At 44.9% G+C, this 26,461-nt stretch overlaps 1 protein-coding gene across 1 annotated transcript in view; it reads right to left on the bottom strand.

Moving 5' to 3' along the window:
* The window catches only part of Elovl6 (ELOVL fatty acid elongase 6), a 107,384-nt gene that overhangs the window by 9,766 nt on the left and 71,157 nt on the right, over window positions 1-26,461 (bottom strand). The window contains 1 exon segment of the mRNA NM_134383.3: window positions 20,893-21,024. Coding sequence (NP_599210.1) covers window positions 20,893-21,024 — 132 coding nt within the window.

The raw sequence follows: 26,461 nt of genomic DNA, 5'->3' as shown, positions 1-26,461 counted from the left end.
GCAGAGCAGATCCAAAACAGTCTTCCAAACTTTGGAGGTCACTGTAATTTATTACTTATTGTTGATTGTTCTTAAACTTACACCCCTCGGTTGTTAAATGTTTGGCGCAATGGTTTTGATGGGTTCTGGGAGACTTCCTGTGTAGGGTAGGCATGTGGCCAACTCTAGCCAATGTAGTGTGAGAGCTGCTTCGGGTTTCTTTCCTCCTAGTGTGTATTGTCTGGAAATTCGGCAGACATTTTGCTGGCATTTCGGTTGGGGGTAAATAGTTATTCACAGGGTTGAGGGTTAGAGCCTGGGAAAAACCACCGCAGAGAATCTTTTGCATCACGATGACCCACAATACTGCAACCAAGTATACAGCACAAATTATTGTCTCATATTTGGACGTAAGCCTCATTCCCTGAGCTCTGAACAACAAGGCTGCCTCAGAACTGAGGACAGTGGCACTTTTGAGGGGCCATGTCAATGCCAACCATTAGGCCCATGCATTCATGGGCAAAGGCGCATTGTTGGGCTCTGACAATGCTACTGTTGGGCAGCATCGTAGGGCTGCTCAGCCAGGGGGGTTCATCATCTGTGGGAAGCCACCAGCTCTGCTTCTGCCACATCTCAGCCATGTGTGCTTTGGATCAGGTGGCTCTTGGACCAGCGTCGTGCCATGACACATTACTAAAACATACTTTAAGGCGAGACCTCTTTCGTCTCTAAGTTGTGTTACTTCTACAGGCAGTGTGACAGACATAGCTGCGAGAGTGCAGTTTTGGTTACGTTGACCATGCTTCTCTGGTAGGCTTGACAGGCCTGTCCCTCACCGGGACACACCACTGGGTCCTTTTTGTAAAGAAACACTCTATTCACACCCGAGGCTTAAGTTTGAGTCTTCTGAGCTTACGGAGGAGTTGATAGGAATTGTTTTATTTGCCCCCTTCCCGGAGAGCTTCTGGTGGCCGGCAGGGCTTGCTCTGAGAGCACACTGCTGAGGGGCCTCTGGCCCAGGGGATAAGCAGGGACGGGGATAGGGACAGAGGACAGAGGACAGGGGTGGTGGGTGGGCTGACTGAGAAGGGGACCAACTGGGCAGGGGATGGATACTCTATACCTAGTTGGCCCAGACTCCCCACTTTCTCATCCAGATTGCAAACCCCATGTCTGCCAGAATTTCACAATCTGTGTCAGCCAGCAAGTTCATAATTGGACAGACACGAGCATTTTCCAAGGAACGTCTTGGAAGAAAGATTGTTGGCAGGGGAAAGCAGCTAATTCTTGTGCATGGTTTCTTTAATCAGCTGACAAAAGACTCTTCTGAGGGAGGGGCAGGTGAGCTGAGAGTCTGGGCGATGGTGGGTATTGTGGCCAGAGAAGCACCACAGACAGGCCTTTTCCGCTGCCATCCTATACTTAGCTGGTGCTAGTTCTGAAGGCATACATTTCTTACAGAGTTTAGTTCGGTTTTTAACAGTAATGGGAGAGCAGAGTGCTTTGGGAGGGTGTAGTGGGTGTCTCTGCTCTTCCCTCAGCAACCGAAAGCGTAACTGCAAGGAGGAGGTCGGCCAACTGTCCTGCTCAGCTAAGGGGCTACCTCTGGTCTCCTGATACGGAGTAAGGAAGTGTGTTTTGAATTTCCACAGGAGACACTAGGCATAGCTAGAGACACTAAGTTGGGAAGGAAACAGCCCACCGGCTGTCAAGAGAACCCTATACTCCAGGCCTATACATTCAGTATTGCCTGAAAAAAAAAAGGTGTATCACACCGACATTTTCAAAAACTCTACTTAAATGGGTGGCTGCTTACCCCGATAAACATAAACAACATGCACTGAGGCTTGGGTGGCTTTCAGTGTGAGGAAATGTTAATATGATAATCACCCTGTGTATTAGTCACAAACCAGCACTGGGATTGTTGGAGAAATCCCGATGCATTTACTGAGCCACCAACTATTTAACTATCAGCAAGGGTCAGATACTGAAGTACAAATGCAGAGGGCAAACCTCTAACATCCCGGAGGGGACACAGACACGTGAAACCCCTCCCTCCCCACACTCACATCGTAAGACAATTTCATTACCCAATCCTGGACACAATTGTACTCTTGGTGCAGACCTTGGGAGATTTTACACACACACACACACACACACACACACACACACACACACACACAAAAGGAATTGTGCAATCTATATCCCTATGTATCTGTCTGTCCATCTGTCCGTCCATCTATCCATCCATCCATTCATCCATAGAAAAGAAACTGCACCAGAGTTACAATTATTTTCATAATAGTTGTCTGAAATTTTGTCAGTTGCTAAAACATGACAATGGCTGACCCAGCATAGCAGCTCTTTAGAAACACAGGAGAGGCCAATGATACTTCTGATAACAAAATCTGAGCTGACATTGTTCTTCGACTCAGACAATACCTATAGTAGGACAAGTACCCAACGATTCCAGAACAGGATAAAACAAAACCAAAAAGACAACCGCCACCCAGCAACCGCTGTCATGCATTTACAGAAGGAGAGGATCCAGACTGCAGAGGTCGGGTGCCATCAGGTCATCTCCACACCCCTGTCATCTCCACCAAAGGTACACAGCTCAAGGGCTGAAGCCTTCCACTCAGTAGAGAATGTCAAACTTTAGGGGACGATTGTTTCTATTTTGTTTATCCTTTGCTAAACCGTTGTTCGACAACACAGCAATCCAACTGTTCATTAAGCCAGCAGCTAACCTGAGATACTTGGTTACTTACTCTGTCCTTCCACTATGTGTATATAATTTTATTTAGCTCTGACTACTGAGAAGTATTTCTATAGGTTTTATGTATTAGTTTAAAATTTTATCTTATTACTTTATGTGTATGTTTAGCTTGTTGTATGTCTGTGATGTATTGGCCTGTAGTACCCATGGAGGCCAGAAGGGGGTGTTGCATTCCCCTGGGACTGAAGTTAAGACTGGGAATTTGGGTTGGAGAAATGGCTCAGTGGTTAGAGCACTGACAGCTCATCCGGAGGTCCTGAGTACGATTCCCAGCAACCACATGGTGGCTCACAACCATCTGTAACGAGATTTGATGCCCTCTTCTGGTGCATCTGAACACAGCTAACCGTGTACTCATATACATTAAATAAATAAATCACACACACACACACAGACACACACAGACACACAGACACAGACACAGACACAGACACACACACACACACACACACACACACACACACACACACACACAGACTAGAGATTCAATCTGAATCCTATGGACCAATACAGCTCTTAGCCACTGAGCCATCTCTCCAGCCTCTTGATTCATTTATATCTCCTTGGAATATTAAACCAGATACTTCAATTAGAAACTTGGAAAATCTCCCAAATACAGTGGCTCAAAAGGTCTAGTGAACTGTATGTGAGACGAATCATAGCTGCCATGGCACAAATACCTGGACCCCAGAGTTCAACAGGACCCTCTTCTTCCCCCCAGAAGGTTCTGGAAAGTTAACTTCACAGTCTCATTGTTTCCTGTCGTCTTTTTAGACCAGTTTTATTTTTGTCACATACAAAGTGAGAGATTTCTCTGTATGGAGAAACTCTGATTTCTAATGTTTATAATGTTTACTTCATATTAAGTCCTTGGGATTCATCTTTAGTTTGAAAACAACAAAAATGAAAAAGATTGCTTTGGAATTTTTGCATTACACAGACATTACTCCCTGAAGACCAACAGCCCCGCAACAGGACAGGCATGAGTAACTGGAAATGAAGACAGTTGATGAGGAAAGTGCGGGGTGGAAAAGTTTACGAGGAGGAGGAAGTCGCTTCCGGTTCACTTTCACTTGTAGTGACATCTGAGAGTGAGTGATGAGTAGCACATAACCACTTAATGCACTTCTAGGCTAAGTAAATGTCACGTGTGGTGGTATGGATTCCACTGGTCCTGAAGGCTTCAGGCAGGGGAAAGTCTCAGTGCACAGAGGCTTTGTAAACAGCTTCTTATGTGCCCCAGAAGACACGCACTCCGGTGGGTATGAGTGTACACGCTCTGTCTCCATTCACAACACCCCCTTGGTAAGTCAGTGACCTCCTGCTTTGGACAGCTCTGACTATGTCTGATAGCATGGAGCTGGCTTTGAGTCAACCTCTGATATGTGCGTTTAATTCTCTTGTAAATGCAAGCGACTTTTTTTTCCCAAATAAAAAAAAAGGTTTAAGGGGTTGAGTGTTGTTTAAATAATATAACTCCTTGTCGCCCAGTGACCTGACGTGTTAAATACAGCCAAGCAGGTCCTTACATCTGGAGTGGACAACTTGAAAATGACCCACTTGTTTCAAGAACCTGGCAAAATACTGACACTCTGGGGCCAACTTGGAATGAGCAGCTTGATAAAAAACAGCCTTGCAGAGTGCAGAGCGGGAGGCAAGGAGAAATTAGGATAACCCTGAGGGCATCCGGTACCACGGTGGGCATCCATTATCAGCCGATACAGGAATAGATGGACGGCTGTAGGATCTGACGCCTCGGTTTAGGATGCATGTTTTCAAGTGCACCAGGATCTTACATTACTGAAACTACTATTGCATCTCCCTACGAGTCACATGGGTTTCTATCTGCCTAGTACAATGATGGCTTCCGTCCCCTCAGGACCCATAGGGAAAGTGCCAAGCTCTCCTTCGGTTTAAGCCCTAGCAGAAGCTCAGCTCTGGCTGGCTCAAACTTGACTCTGCAAACTTCTCCGGATGTCTCTCACATGTGAGCCACTAGATGATGCAAGCCCCTAGCTCCATGAGACATTATCGTCTCTACTTTACAGGCAAAGACACGGACAGCAAGGGGCTTGTAAGCCAGCCCTTGGACTCCCAGTTCCTATGTAGCAGACACTTCCACCTACAGCCCAGAGCTCTTCTGAAAACTCACCAGAGTCACTTAGGGGAGTGGCTCTCAGTTTGTCTGATAAGAAAATCTGCAAGCCCTAAAAACAATTTCAATGCCCAGAACAAAGAAAGCTCACACCAAGAGGTTTAGCCCTTCGTCTTGGGAGCAACGACTGGTTCTAACTCTAAGCTAAGATCATTCTGGAGATGCTCCTCTTTAAGATACCATCTTGCCTGTCGTCTTGCTCCGTGAATCTGTGCGTGAAGCTACGTCAGTAATCAATGGAGGGAGTCACCCAGCTATGAGCCACGGACATCCAAGTTAGAACGTGAAAACTCAGAGAGTTCTTGTTAAACTTTCCAAAGCCAGTGTCTTCTGATGGGTGGGCTTCCTCTGACACACAGTGCCACCTGACCCATTTCTAAGAAGGTTTGCCCAGGCCTAAGAGATATTTTCAATTTCCTAAGGGAAGAACAATATGCAGGTTTCTGAATTTTTATAATGAGAACAACAAACAAAACTCTACCATTAGTGACTGGGTGTTAGAGAACCCGCGTTCTGTGAACCAGAAAGAAGCTGAAATGAATGAGTGTACGCTGAGGCCAAAACAAAAACCAAACCAAACCAACCACACAAAATAAAACAAACCAAACCAAACAAAAAACCCAAACCAAAACAACGACAACAAAAAACCTCATGGGAACCACGAAAACGGTTAGTCATCCTGTTTCCCCAGAAAACTTAGCTCCTCAGGAACACGCATGGTGTTTGGAATGGGAGCAGATTATTAGAGCAGAGGTAATTCCAGTGCCGATAGCCCTGCTCCATCGACACAACTGGACAGGCGTTCCTGGGCTTACACGGCTGCAGGAGGAAACTGAATCCTTCTAGGAGATGATTAATGACAATCTCGTGGGGAGAGTCCCTGAAGCATGCTACAGAACATTACGTTCAGAGGAGGAGGAAGGAAAGGAGGAGGAGGTGATTCGAGGTCACTGTGGTGCTCAGTTTCTCACATCCTTAAAACGAGCGGGCTGTGGATGTCCTTCAGGGCCAGCTCCAGTCTTCCATGAGCTTGTACTAGAGCTTCGAGGAAAGGAGGGGCCATAAATCATTAACTCTCTGCTCCTTCACACATCCAGTGTCTTCCTTTGGGTACATTAATCTAAAGGCCCACCAGATCTAGATCACTCTTTAAAACAGCACAGCAATTCCTTCAGAAATCGTCCTTGTCAGCACACAATTGAATCACTAGTATCATGAGCCTATCAAAGAAGGGGAAGTCAATAGCTGATCACTCCACAAATATTGAGTATAGACGATCACTGGATAGAAGGCTGTATCTTCATTGGAGAAAAGTTTAGTTTTGCTTTCTCTCATATTTAAGTATTTTTACTGGGTGGGGCATGTCTGCAAAATATTCATCCACTTGTGAACATAAATAGTTAAATGCCTTTCTCTGTCACTGACTGCCACAGATTACTCCCAGGGTCCAGACACAACAAGCTACCTCAAGGTAACAAATCACATTCCTTTTAGAGGGAATGGAGCTTCAATCTTAGACCCATAAGTAGAACTCCTTTCCTCAGGTAACCTCTCAGTCTTAATTTTCCCTCTAGGGTCATCCATTTTATTTCTCTTGGCAAACTCATGAGTTAACACATGAAGCCAGGCACCCACTCACACGAGAAACCTTGGGGTGGGGATTTTTATTTACTAAGCAATTGACCAAGAAGTTATCTGGAAAGAGATGATAGGAAAAGATATTTCTTCTTAAATTATATCATTAGCTGATTAAAAAATAGACAGGTATGTACAGAAGTACAAGTATATTGGGTGCTTTTTGGTTTTTGTTTTGATTTTATTTTTTGGTTTTATTGATTGATTGATTGATTTTTGGTTATCCTGACACAAACTGGAGTCATCTGAGAAAATGCCCCCACCACATTGGCCCATAGATAAGCCTGTGTGGCACTTTCTTGACTGATTTTTGATGTGGTAGGGCCCCGCCCACTGTGGATGGCTTTTCTTCCTTGGGCAATGATCCTAGGGTGTAGAAAAAGTGAACTGAGCAAGCTTGTTGTCCACCCTAGTTCCTGCCTCTGGAAGTTTCGCTCCGACTTCCATCACACATCAACCGTGACCCGAGACTCGTATGACGAAATAAAACTTTTTCTCCCCAGTTGCTTTTGACCAGAATGTTTTACCAAAGCAACAAAAACCGCCCTGAGCAAGCAGGATTGTTTCCTGGGTCTGGCAAGCAGTGTGTCAGAGGAACATAATTAGAAGGCCAAGGGCCAGTCCTGCCATCACCTTTACATCGGAAACAAAGAAATGTTCATACCTAGCTCAGTTCACCACCTTTGGATGGGAAAGACAGGTTGACCCGTTGGCCTGTATAACTGACTCACTAGAATCTGGCAGACATCCTTCAGAGCTCCATGTCTGCAGGATTAGAGGGGGATGCGGAGACAATGCCAATAAAAAGCCTTTGTACTTTTATCTTTAACAATCACGGGGATAGACGTGGGTGGAGATAGACAGCCTTGAGGTTAAGGGCATTGGTGCTCTTCTAGAAGACCGGAGATCACTTCCTAGCACCCACAAGTTGGCCCATCACTGTCTGTAACTCCAGTTCCAGGGATCTGACTTTCTTCTTCTGACTTTCTCGGACACCAGGCACACATAATAAAAATACATAAACAGGATTTTCCTTCTAACTGAAACTCATTATTAGTTTTTCAACTGCGAAGTGTACACGGATGGAGCTCAGAAGAGTTACCCTTCAAATGCAAAGCCCTTACAGCAGTTGTCCCTGGCTGAGGCACAGGCGCCATCTCCAAGAGACAATCAGCAGAGCTGGTCCCGTGGCACGTTCAGCACTGAACTTGTAGATGACGGCGAGTTCCCAACGTTATTGCTCCAGAATGCTGGCACAGCCCCGCTGCCATTTGTGAATGGCCATTGCCATCCCTGGCATCCTAAACTTCAAGACTTCCCTTTTGTTAGGTGGCCTGGCTATTTTTGCTTGTTGGCACTTAAAACCCCAAATCAAAGCCTTTCATTGGTCTGTATGAGGGTCTGGAAGAACTCGCAACCCTGATGGAATCACAGAGTGATTTTGAAAAAGAAAACCAGTGCACACCACGGGCACATCTTAAGTGCTTAATAGGTCTATTTAAGAAGAAGAAAAAATAGCTTGGGCCCATCAATCTCACTAAGGTCAGGCGGGGCATTTCCTGGGCATTCAGAGGATGTCTGGGCTTTTCTTCATGCACTGTACTTCTGAAGGTCAATCTGTGGATTTCCACGACAGCTTGGGTACTTTTCCTAGAGGCACCAATGGACACTTTACCTCTTTAGTGAGGAGGTCTGCCTCTGCCTGGCTCCTCAGACTACAGCCTGGCTCAGCATTCAGTCAGTGCCACACCAGACATGTGGCCTCCTATCAGAAAACGGTCAGTGCTGTCGAGAAGGGGGTTAGCCTAGACCCTTGGTGTGCGGGCGGAGGGGACGTGAAATGGAAGGAAGTGCTTAGGAGACCATATGGCTGTCACCCTAAAAGGTGAAGACACACGACTACATAATTCAGCAACCTCACCCGGGGCCTGTAGTTTATCCGTAAGAACTAAAAACGAAACCTTAAAAAGTTTAAAAACCTTTAAAAAGTTTTCTTCACACACGTGTTCCAGCAACATTATTCATAACAGCCAGGAGGTGGGAGTAACCCAAGTGTCTGTCAGAGGGCGAATGGATAGCGAAATGTGATGTTAAAATGATGTATTAAAGAGCCACGGCGAGAAACAGTGGGGACGTTGTGCTAAGTGAAATAAGCCCACCACAAAAAGACAGACACAACTCAATTAGATTGTGGAGTAAGCCAAGCAGGTACAGACGGAGGAAGGACAGTGGTGACTTCTTGGGGGCACGGGGCTAGGGAGGTGGAAATGGAGAGTTACCGTTTAATTAGGGCTGGAGAGAATATGGCTCAGCGGTTAATTAAGAGCACTGACTGCTCTTCCAGAGGTCCTGAGTTCAATTTCCAGCAACCACATGGTGGCTCCCAACCATCTGTAATGGGATCTGATGCCCTCTTCTGGTGTCTGAAGACAGCTACAGTGTACTCACATATAATAAATAAATGAATCTTAAAAAACAAAAATAAAAAAACAACTTCTAAACCTGATTGGACAACACAGTGAACACACTTGGTACACAGACAAAAGTGACTGAGATTAAAAAAAAGTAAGTAAAAAGCAAGATTAGAAATGGGCCTTTAGACACCTCCAAGTCTAAATTCCTGTGCTTTGAGGTCTTACTTCCAAAAAACCAAGTTAAGTGAATTCCTTGATCAATGACATTTACGATGCTAAGGAGAAAAAAAGAGGAAAAAAAGTTCAATTGTGAGCTAAAAGTATTGGCCAGTCTGTGCTACATAGCAAGACTTTTGTCCAAACATCGCCCACCCTCCCAGAGCCTCCCCCCAATTAGTAGCACATGCTTTTGAGAAAAATGCTCAAGTGGCTTCCTGAGGTTAATCAAAAGCTCCAACAATGAGGAGACGGAAGTCTGAACCTTGTAGATCGAAGCTCCGACCGGCACAGGGCGGGCCACAGAGCCAGGGCACTCAGGCCAGCATACAGCGAGCAGCCCGTCACAGCCAGCCTCCTGCAAGGGGATCGTGGGAGAAACTGCTGGATCATGACTCTGCACCTCAATCTACAGGTCAGCTAATGGGCAACAGTGAGGAATTTGAGATAGGTACTAAGAAGAAGAGAAACGCCGTGGATGTCACGAGACCGGGTTGGCTAAGGACAGACCTGTCTCAGTAATATGTATAGTTATGAGAGCTGGACCAAGTTTGCAGGATGCACATAGACGCAGCCATCATCATCGACAGACAACAATGACAACATCATCTCAAACTAATGAAGCTTTCCCTTTTCAGGCAGCTCCGTGTAAATGCCCTAACCAGTTAACCTGAACTGAATTGTCACTCAAGAATTTACTGTCCTACCTGGAAGAGCTAGAGAGCACACAGGTAGCTGTCTATAAAACTCTGGCTTAAGTGGATCGCTTCTCTCTGGGTTTATTCGTAGAAAAACTTATTCTACCCTTATCCCATGCTAGGTTCTCCTTAGTATCCTAGAAGGAATCTCTTTTACCAAGTCTATATTCTGCTGGGGTCAACTAAGGCACGCGCACGCGCGCGCACACACACACACACACATATGAGGGAGAGAGGGGGGGAGGGGGAGGGAGAGAGGGGGGGAGGGGGAGGGAGAGAGGGGGGGAGGGGGAGGGAGGGAGGGAGAAGAAGGGGGGAAGGATAGAGTAACTTAATGATTTCCTGTAGTGGTTAAATATCTCAGGAATGACAAAACGTGTCAGGGCAAGCTGCTGAGATGAGACACCAGGGAGGTGACAGGTGAGCTGATAATGGATCCGTGAGAAGGAGCCTGTCCTTCCACAGCCTCGATATGAACACACAGACCAGCCTCACAGCAGAAGAGATGGGGATGCCAGTCCAAGGCCAAGAAGGCTGGCTGTGCGGGGACAGGGATGAGATGCAGCTTCAGCCTCTCGGACTGTACGGCCACAGCCTGTAGCTAGAGCTTCTGAAGATTTTATAAGCCATACTAATTAGCAGCAATAAAAATCATTTACTCAGTAGCACCGCAGAGTGCTGTCTGGCGTTGAGCAGGACAGGGATAGGAAACACTTTATGCTTTCAGACACCGTGCAGGCTGCCACGTGGAGAAAGACCATGGCATGGAGCAATAAACCCCACATTGTTAACATACACAATTGCGGGTTTTTAATAAAGAACATTTATTCTTATTATGTAACAGAGTGACTGAAGAGAACATTTAGAAAGGGTTAGCTCTCTCATTCCTAAGGACGCTGGGAGCTGTAAATGGTAACGAGACATGAAAGAAAGACAAATTTGTGATGCCTTTTTAGCAGCTCTCTGAAACACTGTCGTGGGTGTCAGCAAGGAAGGAAAGACTAAAGGTCACCGGCCTAAGCAATAAGTGTCTTACGATAAAGAGGAACTAATTTAATTATTAACTTATTTCCTACTGATTAATTAACTTACAAGGAATGCTTTACAAGTTGACCAAGAGCATTTAAAAATAAATAAAGGGGTTGGGGATTTAGCTCAGTGGTAGAGCACTTGCCTAGCAACCGCAAGGCCCTGGGTTCGGTCCCCAGCTCCGAAAAAAAGAAAAGGAAAAAAAAATAAATAAAAATAAGGCTTTCCAGAGCATACTGAGTGGGAGGCAAGACAAACTGAAAGAAAATGTAAACTGAGATGAAGCAGGGATTCGGGGATGGTGTCCCTCTCAGGGAGCCACTAGAGAGATGAGCCTTGCTCTAGGCTTGCCTGTCTCTACTGGTACTGCCAAGATGGCATTAGGCCAACCAGGAAGCTGGCTGAAAAGAACCACTCCCTGAAGTGAGAGTCGACCAGAAAAGTGCTGTTATCTCAGGAGAAGGTGTGTACTTAATAGTCCACAGAGGGGAGGCAGAATGGCTGTAGAGAGGTCAGACTACAAACAGGAGGCTTAGGAACACAGACGAGCATGCCAAGTGGGCCAGAGGTCCAGTCAGACTGTGCTGGAGCACAGCAGGCCACACTGGGCTTCATGTCTTGACCTGGAAGCCGAAAGGAGATGTTAAGGATGTGGAGCCCAGATGTTAGCCCCTCAAATGACATGGACTCGTGACAGAATAAACTGTCACGGTGACAATAAATGCAGATGTTTAGGCTTGGTCACCAGGGGTTCCAAGGTGACAGGCTTGAAGGGAGAACCCAGAAAACACAGCTTTTAATTAACATTCAGATGCTGTTATGTAAATGGCCCCCAAATCAGGGTTTGAGAAACCCTGTCTATAGCCTTTCTGACTTAGTTCCTTTCTGTAGCACTCTGCCAGCAGGCCACACGCCCAGCCCATGGTCCTCTCTGGCAGGATCTCCTTAGTCTCTCACGGTTTAGCCCTCTTCAAAACTCTGGCCCTCCAATTATGTAAAGAATGTGGAACCGAGCAAACAGCCCTCTCAGGTCAGACCGTGTTGGGTGTGTACATGTCACACAAATCACAACATCCTGAAAATACTCCTATATACAATAATCTGTATAGGCTCATGCATACAATTTGATGAAACGTGTACTCCTACACGTAAGCTATATTCAAGAAAAAAATCCCAAAGCTGAGCTGTAATCGTGCCACAAAGAAGCAGCGTTTGAAGTTTCTCCCAGTTGTTCATTGTCACCTTGGCAATTATGTTGATCAGGAAAGCGGTAAGCCGCCAGTGTGACTTATGGGATGAATCCTGGGCCTACGGTGGCCCGGTGGCCCAAGTGCTCTAGTACACGGAGCCACACTGACAACCTGATCTGTTGCCTTCCCCCCAACACACACACCGACAACCTGATTGCTCCCCCCACCCCCCACCGGCAGTCCTCAAACTTGCAATCCTCCTGCCTCTGCCTCCCTAGCCCTGGCACTGCACTACTACTCAGTCCAGTTGGACAATGACAACTGGTGAACCTCGGTAACGCTACCCATGTCACTATTAAGTGGTAATGCTAAAACAACCATCAGAGTCACACTTTCAAATTAAAAAAACAAAACAAAACAAAACACCTTAGGATAGAAAATTACTGTTAACATATATTTGCTGTGTTTGGAATTATGTTTCGAAACATGAAGTTTCACGGAGATCTATTTGTTCTGACAATCCCAGTTTTGCCTTCATTCCTATGGAAAAATCAATCTTGAGTTACAGCAGTTCAGAAACCCTTGACTCTTCTGACGTATCGGAAGACCTTGCCTGGCATAGCTAGAGGTTGCAAGCCTAGTCAGTATATTCTTTGGAGGTTGGTTGCAGGATGGCGTGGCTGAAAAACCTGACATACATAAATTCATTGTTAGAAAGTTCCAGGAGGGCCTGTAATTTCTCTGTTTGGAACAGAGGAGAGCTGTTCGTTTTAAATTAGGCTAAAACAAGTTTTGGAACAGCAAACATTTCCCATTAAATATGGAGGATGCCTTCCTCCCTCAGCTCCCGCGCTGCCTCAGTGCAGCGGCTGGCTCGGCCTTTCCTCGAGCGTATGAGCGAGCGTACGTTCTACAGAAGGGTGGAGTGGGCTCTGAGCTGTCAGTGCTGCAATGCGGCTTCACAACCACACGCTCACCCCGTGTGCGCCTCCACTCAGGTCCATGTCTTCTCCGGCCCCTCCAGTAAGAGATCAGAGTCACCCAAACAGCTGGACAATTTACCAGTGCAAAAGCAATTATTTTCACTTTTGGACTTGATCCAAAACAGGAAACAACAGAGGACTCTCCTGGAACATTCCCAGGCCAGCTGCTCGCAACACTCCTCGTTCTGCAAAATAATGTCTGAACGGATTTCTTAGCGTGCACCTGTCACTGTGCTCGCACAGTTCCTTAACCACATCTACATTTTTGTGTGATTTCATGATTTTTTTTTTGAGACAGGGTCCTCCTGTGTTGCCCAAGGTGGCCCAGAACTCTCTATTTTCCTTCCTGGTGCTATCGGCAAGTGCACACCACTACACTGGACTCAGAGCTATGGGTTTGCATAAAGAAATGATAATTTGCAGCTTTTGGTGGGTGGGATGAAGGAAAAAATAATCTTTGAAAAGTAGTCTTTTTCTTAAGATGTGGTTCCCACTACAAAATACTTGTAAACAGAAAGAATTCTGGTGACTTTGTTTTGTTAGAAGACACATTTTTAAAGCTTAATTTTAAATGATTTATTATTTTTATTTATATATGTGAACTTATGTGAATGCCGTGGGCACGGCTACATATATACAGTGCCCACAGAAGCCAGAGGGCATCAGACCCCTGGATCTCTTAACTACATCTCATTTCTCTAGCCCCTAAAGATTTCTTCTTCTATGCTCAGTAATTAGACTCAAATAGATAGTCTCTCCTTTTATCAGTTCCCTGCCCTTTGGAGCAAAAGTGATACACGTATTGATTATTAAACATAAATCTACTTAAGGGTTTATAGAACATATCATATTAAGAAAACCAGAACTAGAGCACAGGGCAACTAAGATGATCCCAACCATCATCAGTCTGAAAACCTCCAGCCTCCTGTGGCATTTCCCATCAAAGGGACTAGTGGAGCTGTGTATAGAATGTCCTAATCCAAGGCAACAGACCACGGGGCTCTCATTAGGGTGCAGCAGCTGTGTACTTCATGGGAGTCAAAAGGAAATGTAGAGTAATTCTATCAAAAAGCTGACCACAACAACCGCCTAGAGAGCCTGGGGGATGTCTGGCATAGACGCCCCACAATTTGTTAGCTAGAACTTTTTTTGCCAGTTCCGTTTTCCTTGTGAAGAGACCCACGCTAATCTTTTTTTTATTCTGCTATTCACTTCCCCTTCTTTCCAGGAGTTATTTTATAAACTCAGCTTAGGATAAAATGCTTGGAGGAGGATCAACAGTGAAAACAGGTTCAGTGTTCCCTTTGAACACCCATGAAAACAGAGTATGTGAAGGCAGCCACATCGCCCACCTAGATGCAGTCTATAAGCCTGGAATGGATTTCTAGAGAGAGTTTCAGAAATGCAGGCTAACGTCAAACTTCTTTTTTTTTTTTTTTTAGATTTATTTATTGATTGATTTAATGTATGAGCACACTGTCACTATCTTCAGACACACCAGAAGAGGGCATCAGATCCCATTGCAGATGGTTGTGAGCCACCATGTGATTGCTGGGAGTTGAACTCAGGACCTCTGGAAGAGCAGTTAAGTGCACTTGACCACTCAGCCATCTCTCCAGCCCTGTCAAACTTCTAAAGTTTCTACTTTAACTTATGGGTGACGTGAGCGGAGAATTAAGACCATAATGCTAATTGGTTGATCCCTGGTTAATGAGAACTTCTGAGCACACAGACCACTGTCAGAGAAAGCCACTCTTTAAAGAATCAGGACGCTGAGTTATATGTATTACAGGAAGAGTCTGTCTTTTTTGTTTGTTTGTTTGTTTGTTTTGTTTTTGAGACAGGGTTTCTCTGTGTAGCCTAGGCTGTCCTGTAACTAGCCCTGTAGACCATCTTGGCCTTGAACTCAGATATCACCTGCCTCTGCCTCCCAAGTGCACCTTGGCCACCACCAGTGAAAGTCTTTCTTGTAATTCAAGGCCATGACCATGGCACACCTTTTTCCTAGTCAATCTGTTACTGTTGGTCCACATTAAGATTACAGTCTCGAAGGTGACATCACACAAAGCTCCCCCTTAATTCTGTGTGATGTAATCTGTGCCCCTGATGTCCACACTCGACCCATAAGGATGCCACATACTTAACTGCCAGATGTGTTGTGCCCTCAGTTACACATGGAAGCCAGGTGTTACTGCACATGTCATGTCTTTCTGGGGAAGCAGCTGGAGATGCAGAAGAAAGGGGTGACATCACTCTTGTAGGCAGGACCAGAGGAGGGGGTTCCTCTGGAGACCCTGAAGCAAGCTAGCATCCCTGATTGAGAGCTGACTTTAGATCTCATTCAGTTTGTAGCCCTACCTTAGTATTTGAACGTGAAAGGGACAACAGTAAACATCTTACCAGGGCAGGTGGAAGGAAGTCCAGTGAAATAGTCATAGGTCAGGCAGAGGTCAGGAAGCAGACAGAGGCATTTAAGCTGAGATACTGAGCTATGAGATTATGCTTTTTCCTTGACTTTGCATAATCTGGAACTATCGACTAAAGGGGCTGTGCTGCCAAAAGAACACAGACACACAGACATACACACGTCACATTAGAGGACACTCGTGTGCAATTCCTTTAATCTTGTGATGAAAATGAGTTTGCTCTCAGAAACAACACCTCGAGCCTGGGAAAGCTCTGACACTTTAGATGGGTCCTCTTAGCTCATCTCTCCTGTTCTGAAGCATTGGGATTAACATGAAGTTAAATGCCTTCAGAGAACCCAGACACCGACCCTTATAAGTAAGATAACTCTTAATATCTTATGGTTCCTAATGCCTTCAGACCATTAGGAATTCTATTAGGAGAATAGCAATGAATTCAGTGGGGGTTGTCTGGGTACTACAGCTTCAAGGAGGTACAATTTAGTTTTCAGTGAGAATAAGAAGTGGTCGGACAGCCTGCATCCATTTTTCCCTTGTGAATTTTCTGCTCCAAATGGTAGGCAACGAGATTGCTATTAGCTAAGCAAATCCATCCCCTGGTAGTGCTGGCAAAACCAATTGCTAGCAGCAAGGGAAAAACCTCCTGCTTCTGAGGTCATAGCCAAGGCAAGGGGACCCAGGTACCTACCCATACCACAGTATCAGCCCAAACAGTCACGCACGGAGTATTGGGAATGTAGAGAGAGACAGGTCGAAAGCTTTCAAGAAAGAGCTTGAAAGCACGAAAGAACAGGCTCGCTGGTGGTCTGCAAGTATGTCTCATATGGGAGATTTCAGAAGGAGAAATTTCAGTGATGTAACAAGAGACCCACTGGGTGTGCAAGCAATGTTTCTATACAGCAAGGATCCCACCATTCCGCCATGGTCTTCCACTCACATCCATACCTTGAAGACGTGTGGGCTCCTGGAAGAAGGAAGGCTCATTCCTCAGAACTGCAGCTACTTCTTTGTTTCTAAGAGAAATCTCCTCAGTAGGAATATCTAGCAACCACCCATGCTGTTCCCTTTAATGTTTTCCTCTGCTAATCAACAGATAACTGTGGTTGCTTCAGACTAAGAATGGCTGTCGTCAGTGTCACCCGGAACATTTCAGATTACAGAATCCGGCAGTTTCAGAAAAATTCATTCCTTTGGTGTGAGGGGCTTCTGAAGAAATTCAAGTTCTTGACCTACACCCCCCACCACGTACACACACGCCCCCACCGCCCCATCCCCCACACATGCACACCCCCACCCCCACATACTCACACCCACCCCCACATACAAACACACACACACACACACACACACACACACACACACACACACACACACACACACACACAATATACACCATCCCATGCAAAATTGTAGCAAACAAGAGCCTTGAGAGATTACTGAGGTAACACGCGAAATTTATAAGCATCATAATCTTTAGCTTAATCCTTAATTCAAAACAATCACTACTGAATGATACAGTTGTAAGTTCATGTAATCTCCTTTAGAAAAGGCAGGCTACTTCCGCCCAGTTGGGATGCCCCAAGGTGCTGTTCATGATTCGGCGAGAGATACAGAGCACCTTGCAAGGTGTGCTGCCTCATATCAGTACAGAACTCGTGTCTTTGCCCAAACTGAAAAGTTTAAGTCGTGACAAAAGATTCCTGGAAGAACATTCATCATTAAGAGTAGATATCTGTGCGTAATGAGATTTAAGACGGTATATGTGCTTTTCTTTTTCCTGATTATTTTTTGTTTGTTTTCATGAACAAAGACTACTTCTAAAACTAGAAATTAAATTTTCAAAAGCTACCATATAATTACAAAAGCAGAGCTGCTGTGACGACTGGACAGTGCTCCTGGTGATAGGTCAGCAAAGGCTGTGAACCTGTCATCTACCTGCAAAACACGGAGAGCCTATAGCCAGAAGCTGTTCTCTGTGAAGAAACAACCCTGCTGTGTGGGGGTTTGTGCGTATCCAAGTCTACAGCAGGAGAACAACCTGAGGGTCAGCGCTCATCACAAGACAGCAACCTGTTCACAGAGGTGCTTGTGACCAGGCCGGAGCCTGTGTGCGGACGGCAGAGCAGAAGTCCTCCTGTGTTCTCTTCAGTAAACCCCTCCTATAACAGCTGGGAAACCACGAACATATCCTACCACAAGACCAAACTACAAATTTACTTAATTAATCTAATAACTACTTCCTTGGAAACACTCAACAACTCTTTTGTTTCTAGATTCCATCGGTCGTATCCCCTTTTAGAAAGAAATGTAAAACGGTTGTTAGTAAGTCACCTTCCTTAATCTCCTTTACTCATTTTAGAAAAGGAACATTTAACACCTACGTGGGCTCTGAGGGGGGGGAAAAAGCAAGTTACTCTTCAGACAAGACGTTGGTGTGTTTAGTTATGAAAACGTTAGCAGATGTCTTCCTGCAGGCAGATATCCAGAAGTGGGGGTGCTGACTAAGCAGAGGGGTTAATGTATCAATGGCAGTGGGTTCTTTGGCTAGGCTGTGTTGGGCATTTATACTTATCATCTGCTGTTTATATCACCCAGATACTTCATCTCTGTTTGCACAGATGTTAGGCATCAGTCTGTGACTTAACATCTGACACACCCCATGTGTGTCAGGTAACACGGCTCCTGTGTTCTTCTCCCTCACCTTGACTGTTCGATGCTCCAGGAATGGACTGACAAAAATCTGATTCAACGAAGGAAACTTTTCTACATTCAACCTTCAAAAAAGGACAAGTATAGTATATCTGCTTTGTTCTGAATAAGAACAAAGGAAGAAAGTTTAAATTTTGCAAACACTATGTCCACTGAAACCAGGCTCTCATTACTGAAATTTGGCTTTTTTTAAAACCCCGGTAAATAGTAGGTATTTAATAATTAAAACATGTCTCCAAAATATGTCCTCACGGCATCATTTTCTAGTTCCTCTTCACACACTTTTATAAATATTTAAATCAATGATATACAGATGTTATTGTTAATGAATAAACTTTGAATGTACATTATTGAGCAATATTTATTTTTAAACACAACTCTACAGCTTACTTTGTTATTCCAACCATATTACATACTTCAGGTTACGGGAAAGATGAATTCGGGGTTGGGGATTTAGCTCAGTGGTAGAGCGCTTGCCTAGGAAGCGCAAGGCCCTGGGTTCGGTCCCCAGCTCCGAAAAAAAGAACCAAAAAAAAAAAAAAAAGGGGGGGGGGGAGATGAATTCACTTTAGATTACTGGTTTGATTAAAAATGGCCCCCAGGGGTCCATAAACAGTGGCACAATTCAGGTGTGTCCTTGATGGGAAGGTGTGCATTGTTGGAGGTGTACCACTGGACGGGGGCTTTGAGGTTTCAGATGCCTAAGCCAGGCCCAGGGCCTCTCTTCCTGCTGCCTGCTGGTCTGTCTGCAGGACTCTCAGCTACCTCCCCAGCTGTAAGCCAGCTCCAATTAAATGTTTTCCTTTATAAGAGTTGCCATGGCCATGGTATATCTTCACAGCAGTGGAAACCCTAACTAAGACACTTGTAAAGGTAACATTCTTATAGAAAATGTGGTCAAATATTAAACATGAATATAGTAAGCCAACTTATGACACGCAGGGTTCAAGGGAGTCAAGTCAGGCAAAGTGCAGGCCAGGGACAACTCTATGGGATGAATTATACAGAGCAAAGTATTTCCTCATAGGGTGCGTTAGAGGGGGAGGGAGGGGAAGAGAAGGCAGGGAAATCTGGAGGGTTAATGAAAACACGCAGACCTCATTTTGGTCCAGGTTTTTATAAACAAACTATAAAAAGGAAGCTGTAAGTCAAATAGAAAAATTCGAAGATTTAACAAAGATGTTAATTTAGGCGAGGAAATAGCCCTGCTCTTTTAGCTCTCACAGAATTGCTTTGGCCCGTATTATTTCCAAATTTGGGGATAGGAGGAGAGTTAGGTATAGAGAAGAAAGGAAACCCACCGAAAGCTGAGTATGTGTTAAGCAGGGTGCTGGGTGCATGGATCATCACTGTACTTTAATCTGTTTATGTGTCACAGAACAGCAAAGGGAAAGGATTTGGGAGAATACTGGAAAAAAAAAAAAACCAAACAATTTTTCAAAAAATCCTCTTAGAATATAGAGGACATCCCTCCCCCTGGTCCAATTTCAAAATTCTGTAAGTAAAACGTGCTTGGTTATAGGGAAGTAACAAAATACAGAGAAACACAAATGGAAATGCTACTCTTGTGGTTTCTTAGAGACTCACAACCTGACAGGAAAAGAACTGGAAGTCTTCAGCAAAAGACCCAAGCGCAGGCTCTTCAAATCCCAGGCCTCCCCAAATCCAGCGAAATAAAAAATGGACCCCACAGTGATAAGCAGTTGGGGTTCCCACGTGGACAGCCAGCATCGCGGAATGTGCGACTGCTGGAGCTCCATGGGAAAATCCTCTTCCCGAGTGACTCTAACGAGCTTTAGGTGACTAATGAGGCTTTTAATGGTACCATCCATCTTTCCTTACTTAGTGCTAGAAAAGTTATCCTATCATTCCAAAAAACATAAAGACAGTTGTAAAAGGTGACAGAGACGTGCTTTGTCTTGGATCCCCCATCCCCCCCATCCTACCCCCACTGGCCCTTCTCCTCAACTGAGTCACAAACTTTGATGGCTTTGAAAAGCAAATCACGGAACAGGACAAGTGACTTTGATAGCTCAGTTGGTGAATTCTGGCACCGGCCTGGATTCCAGCTGTGTGCTAATCAGACTGCGATGGCTGACATCATCAAATATTAAAAAAACAAAGGAATGTGTCTGCCTGCGGGTTGACAGAAGTCCTTGGAGAGGCTAGGCATCACAGCGTCTGTGTTGGGTTCTGCCAGGCACACTGGAGAAACTTGTAAGCCATGCGAGCGCAGGGGAGCATGGGGGATGAGAGTGGGCGGGGCTTTGGGGGATGCAGAGCGATGACGCTCTCTGGTGTAGTGATGTCTATACGCGCACACCCAGTGCCATCTTTAGATTAAGTACTCGTAACAGCTCACTCATGACCCCGAGTCCTGATCTCCAATGGACTTCACAACTTACTTGTGTCTTTTGGGATTTTATATTCGTATTTAGGCAACTGGAATTACTGAATGGCAACTTCGATAGCAAAAGAAACCGCCCAAGACTTCACCCAAAAGAAGACGGAGCACACCAGAGTCACTGTGACCAGAACAAAGCCATTTCTCTGCATGTGTCTTTATGGTCACAGTGAATTAAAAAAAAAAAAAAACAAAAACAAACAAAAACCGATCAGATGCAAGGGTGGCTTCCTCTTGGCAGACCCGAGTGTCCTGAGGGAATGAAAGCAACCTACCTGAAGACCGCAAGAGTCAGTGACCAGAGCACGAGCGGCTTCCGCAGTTCAAACTTGGCCCGCTTGTTCATCAGATGCCGACCACCAAATATAAAGGCAGCGTACAGCGCAGAAAACAGGAAAGATTTCTTCCTATGGAGAAAAAGACGGACACAAACCCTGTGAGACAACAGTTCTGAAATACCTCTCTCAACAGCTTGCCTGTCTTTACCAACGGCATTTTCTCGAGTATACGCCCCACTTCAATGGAAAAATCAGTCTCCTTGGAGACATGGCCTGTTGGCAGACTCCTCCTGCGGTTGCCAACAGGACTCAGGGAACACCGCTCAGGGTAGACAGATGTTCTTTTCAGGCTCCAAAATCAAAAGTTTCAACATAGCACCAAAGGACAAAGAGTGACCATTTCACTGAAGGAATTGTCTTTATTCTTTTTAGATAAATGAATCTAAAGTAGAGTCATGGTTTTGGTAGAAGGCGAGTATTAACTTGTGATATTACCATTAATAAAAATGCATAACTGTCAGACACCTCACACACACCGCACACACCCCTCAATTTAAGCATGTCTCTGACATAGCCATGGGCAGCACCACTGGTTCTCTTCAGGTGAGTTGTACAATGTACTCTTTACCCACCTGACTAAGGATCCTGGACTGATCAGATTAAAACCAGCTTGAGGGACACAAAAAATCACATACAATATGTATAAAAAAATCATATTTGAACAACTAGTATAAAAGAGCAGTTGTAACAAAAAATCAAAATGCTAGGTTCAATATTAGATACACACTGAGATGTATTTAGGAATGAGATAACGTACCTTAGAGTTGTTTTAAAATACCCCAGGAAACAAACAAAAGGTAGACACAAAGGAGGATGGAGGCTGGGTTCATCATCTCTACCCCCTTCTCTCTTACAAACACACAGAAACCTCTTTACCCACCGAAAGACGTAAAAATATTTCACAGTTTATAATACTCCAGGACTGGAGAGATGGCTCAGTGGTTAGAGCACCGACTGCTCTCCCAGAGGTCCTGAGTTCAAATCCCAGCAACCACATGATGGCTCACGACCACCTGTAATGAGATCTGATGCCCTCTTCTGGTGTGTCTGAAGACAGCTATAGTGCACTTATATAGAATAAATAAAATAAAATCTTCTAAAAAACCATTCCATAGTAAATAGTTTAAATGGATGATTAGATTGGAAAATAAACGTGTAAACATTTGGAGCCTATGTAAGGACATCGTAGGAGGGTGGTCATCGTCGGAGTTCCATCACAGCACGGCAGAAGTTCAATTTTTGGTGGGGGCTGTTAGATAGGTCAGCAAGGTACCAGGACCCCCAAGTTCCCACTAACTACTGATTTGTTACTGTACAGTTTCGTGATGCCGTGCAGAGAAAGAGTGAGACAATGAGGGGGTTGGGATGGGGACTTCAGGAGCCTGGCAAATAGTTTAAAGCACACTTCTAGAGATAGAAACCCATCTCTTAGAATGGGTATTCCCAAGGCAACTAACTAGACTGAGAGGAAAATGGTGGAATAAACTGCAAGCTATAGCATGGAAACCAAAATATGCTAGAGAGCGGAGCATGTAAAATGCTTCATAAATTAGTCCTCTGATTGTTGGCATTTACTATTTACTCAGGAGACAGCGCCCCTTACGTACACCTACTTGCTGAGCCGCACCTTGTGAACCTGATTCCAGGAATCAACCAAATGTAACCCAACCACACCAAAAGTGCCAGCTGACAAGACAGGCCTGGCACAAAGCAGGCTCTGACTGAACACATGATGACAATCTCATGCTATCAAAGCTATTTTTAAACAGGGCAAACAACGGCACATTGATACCAGAGGGTCCTCAGTAGACACTGAACAGATGGGAAGTTGGGGACACTGAAAGAAAAAAAAATGTATTTCCCCGGCAGTGTATTTTAAAATGTCTGAAGAAAAAACTATTCAGAAATAGATCATGGCACATTTTCCTCCTCTGACAAATATTTTTCCCTCAAACACAAAGTGAAAAAAAATAAGGCAATTTTATGGAAAGAAATAACCAGGCTGTTATTCAAGAGGTTACTCTCGTCCGTAAAACATACACATGACTGTATTTTTTGGCTCTAAAATCTCCCAGGGGTGTGGTATTAGATCACATAGAATGAGACGCTGCTGTTTCTACACGCATTTGAAGATACATAAAACATGTAATGCTCACACATAAGCAATGACTTTCTAAAGGAAAAGGAGAAATGGAACCCTGCTGTTAATGCAGGCAATGGCAGCGGTAGACAGCATGATTCTTTTCTTCTTAATTAGAAAGGTAAAGGGTTAACAAGTTACTGCACGACGCCTTTCTTTACCTAGGAATTCTCTTGTGTGGACACCGCACTGAAAGGCCCTATCTCCCAATCCTAATGACCTCACCTTCTGCTAAAGTACTACATCCATTTTAGAGAAAAAGGAAAGTTTAGAGCTGAAGTAGCCCTGAGGCTTGCCCGTTCTTCTCAGTAAACTTCAGCTGAAAGGGGGGTTGGATCTCCACGTGCTGACTCCTAGGTAAGAAGGGCTCCTTGGGTGACCACTGAATAACTGAGCAGAACAGTTTTATGGGGAAAGCCCCAAGGCACACACCATCAATGCTCCAACTGCTGAATCCCCCAGATCTGTCAAACGTTCGTCCACATCCTCCCAGTTTCCTTGAGAATGCTCAATACATTCCCTGGGGATGACTTCATTTTTTTTTTTTAAAAAAAAAAAGATGTATTTTCATTCGACATGTCTGAGTGCTTGCTTGCATACACGCATGTGCACCCCATGCACGCCTGCTGTCTGAAGGGGCCAGAGCAGGTCATAGAGTCCCCCGGAACAGGAGTTACAGAGAATTGGGAGCAGTCAAGTGGGTATTCAGAACTGAACCTGGATCCTCTGCAAGAGCAGCGAGGGCTTTCAATCGCTGAGTCATCTCTCCCAGCCCTCAGCATTATTTCTTAGCCACAAGCCCTGGTTTCGGATGCATGGATTGAATCTCTTGTAATCATATGACCACCATAATCTTGTAATCAATAAAATGATGTCATATCATTCTAAGTCAGCCAGAGGAAAATGTACTTCAAGGACCAAAGAGAACATTCCTTTAAAAACCTTCCATAATTTCAGGCCTGTTAGCAACCCTAACATCTAAATAGAGAAGGGAAGATCAGGAGCTTCAGCTGTTTAGCAAGTTTGAAGCCAGCCTTAGCTGTGGGAGACCATTTATCTGAGGAAATTATCAGTCAACAGCTAGGACCTCCAAGGGAAACAGACCATGGCCCAGAACCGGAGAATTATAAGGAAACTTAGAAGTAGAGTCTAGGGAGAGGCCACGCCCCTCTTCCACAGTGGAGGGAGTAAGAAGGGTCTTGGTATTAGTAGCTCACAGTCACTGTATACACTGGTCAAGACCACTCTAAACAGTCGTGGTTAATACCAAAATGGTCGGGAGTCAGAAACAGATTGTCTCGGGCTCTGTGTGAGTCCCAGACAGTCAGCAATGAGGAAGCCATCGGCTTAAGAGCCACTGCACCTCCAGGCATCTTCTACTTTGGTGAAATGCAAGTCATGCTTTGGATGAGTTTGAGTTAAATGGGGTTTTTCCATAAAGAACAAAATCATGGCACTTGCAAGGAGAATGAATTAAACTGGGTGTCTTAATAACAAGCAAAAGAAGCAGATTCAGAAAGACAAGTGGAGAGTGCTCCCTCTCACATGTGAAAGTCGGATGAAAGAAGAAAGCAAGGAGGGAGGAGGAGGGGGGGAAGAGGATGAGGGAGGAGGAGAGGGAAGGATGAGGGAGGAGGAGAGGAGGAGGGGGATGAGGAGGAGGGGAGGAGGAGGGGGATGAGGAGGAGGGGGAGGAGGGGGAGGAGAGGGAGGAAGGGGGAGGAGGGGGAGGAGAAAGAGGAAGAGGAAGGAGGAAGAGGAGGACGAAGCTTGACAGCAGATAGGAGACTATTTGGTGAGTGGCCAGCAGGAGGAAGGAGGGTGATGGAAGGGATGTGATTCAAAGTACATTACCTGTGTGTGTGAAAACACAGAGTAAAAAGCTTAAGACTCCCTCGGTAGGAGAGCCACCCACTGAAGTATTAACACATGCTTCAAAAAGTATAACTACTTTCCCACTGTGTGGAAGGTTTGGCAATCTGGGCCACTGAACTGGCTTGGAATAGGTCTTCCAGCCTGTACCTCTGTGGTAAAGGTTCAACTGAAGTCAGGTTGAGCGAGTCAGGCTGAAGTCAGGTGACCGGTGGCTGGCCTACTATTATTTAGGGCGGATTAATGCCCTGAAACTTCAATAGGACTCCAACAATTCTCCATTTTCCTGTAGGCATCCAGGGATGGGAAGAATGGGGTTACTACAATGCTTGACTATCAGATATTAGTAATTTCTAGGTAGCGCAGAGTTACTCTGCTTAATAAACCTTAATGTTCATCATACCACACAGCCCTTACTCACGGGAATTTAATAAGTACTCTCCGGGTGGTGAAACCAGCTGATACTAGGCACCGAACCAAATAAGAGTTAGGCAAACAAAACAAAACAAAACAATCTCTAGCGTGGGGCCTGAGAAGACAAGTCAACAGGTGAGGCTATGAGTTCGAGTCTCCAGCAGCCATGTAAAAAGCCTCTCATGGTCATGTGTGCCTAGAACACCGGCACTGCTGGGCTCAGAAAGGAGATCTCAAGAGCTCTCTGGTTAGTCAGCCTACTGGGAAACGTCTGGTCCAGTGAGAAACAATTCTCAGGAACAAAACCAAAAATCAACCAAATAGCAGAGCCACAAGAAATAATATGGAGAACGACACAAAATAGCACTCTCTTCTGGCCTCTGCAGTGGGGACACAGGCACTGGCATGCATGCACACATGTGGGCGTAACATGTGCACACACCCCTAGTGTGTATGGCTATGTCGGGCCTGGGTTTTTATTTCTTTTAACATGCAGAAACTTTTTGTCCCTTATCCTTCCATCATCAATAGTGAAAGTGAACAATAATGAAATTAGTCTGTAACTAGTAATAATCAGTGTCTATAACTAGTCATGATCAGTGTCTATAACTAGTAATAATAAGTGTCCATAACTAGTAATAATCAGTGTCTATAACTAGTAATAATAAGTGTCTATAACTAGTAATGATCAGTGTCTATAACTAGTAATAGTGTCTATAACTAGTAATGATCCGTGTCTATAACTAGTAGTCATCAATTAAGCAGCTGCTTACAGATTGGGGTTTCCCTACAACACTACTTTATCCCTAATCACTCCTGGAGGATTAGGCTCACCAGAATAACGGAACACCTTGCATAAATCCAAACGCATTTTAAAAAAGACCTCGTGCGATGCCTCTGAAACCAGTACTTAGCCTGCACCTCAGTGCTCACACTGAAAATCTGACAGCTACAGGGCCCTCCTCCAAGAGTTCTTTCATTGATGTTCCAATGAAAGAACTTCTGATGTGGGTGCTATTTCGACACAGGATAAGGACTAATGAGAGGCGGTCTGAGCGCCTTCCTTGGTCTCTTATGTTG

The sequence above is a fragment of the Rattus norvegicus genome, chromosome 2 (genome assembly GCF_021556685.1).
Source record: "Rattus norvegicus strain SHRSP/BbbUtx chromosome 2, alternate assembly SHRSP_T2T, whole genome shotgun sequence".
Lineage (NCBI taxonomy): Eukaryota > Metazoa > Chordata > Mammalia > Rodentia > Muridae > Rattus > Rattus norvegicus.
Note: the sequence above shows the minus strand (reverse complement) of the source record. Positions and strands in the feature narration are given on the sequence as shown.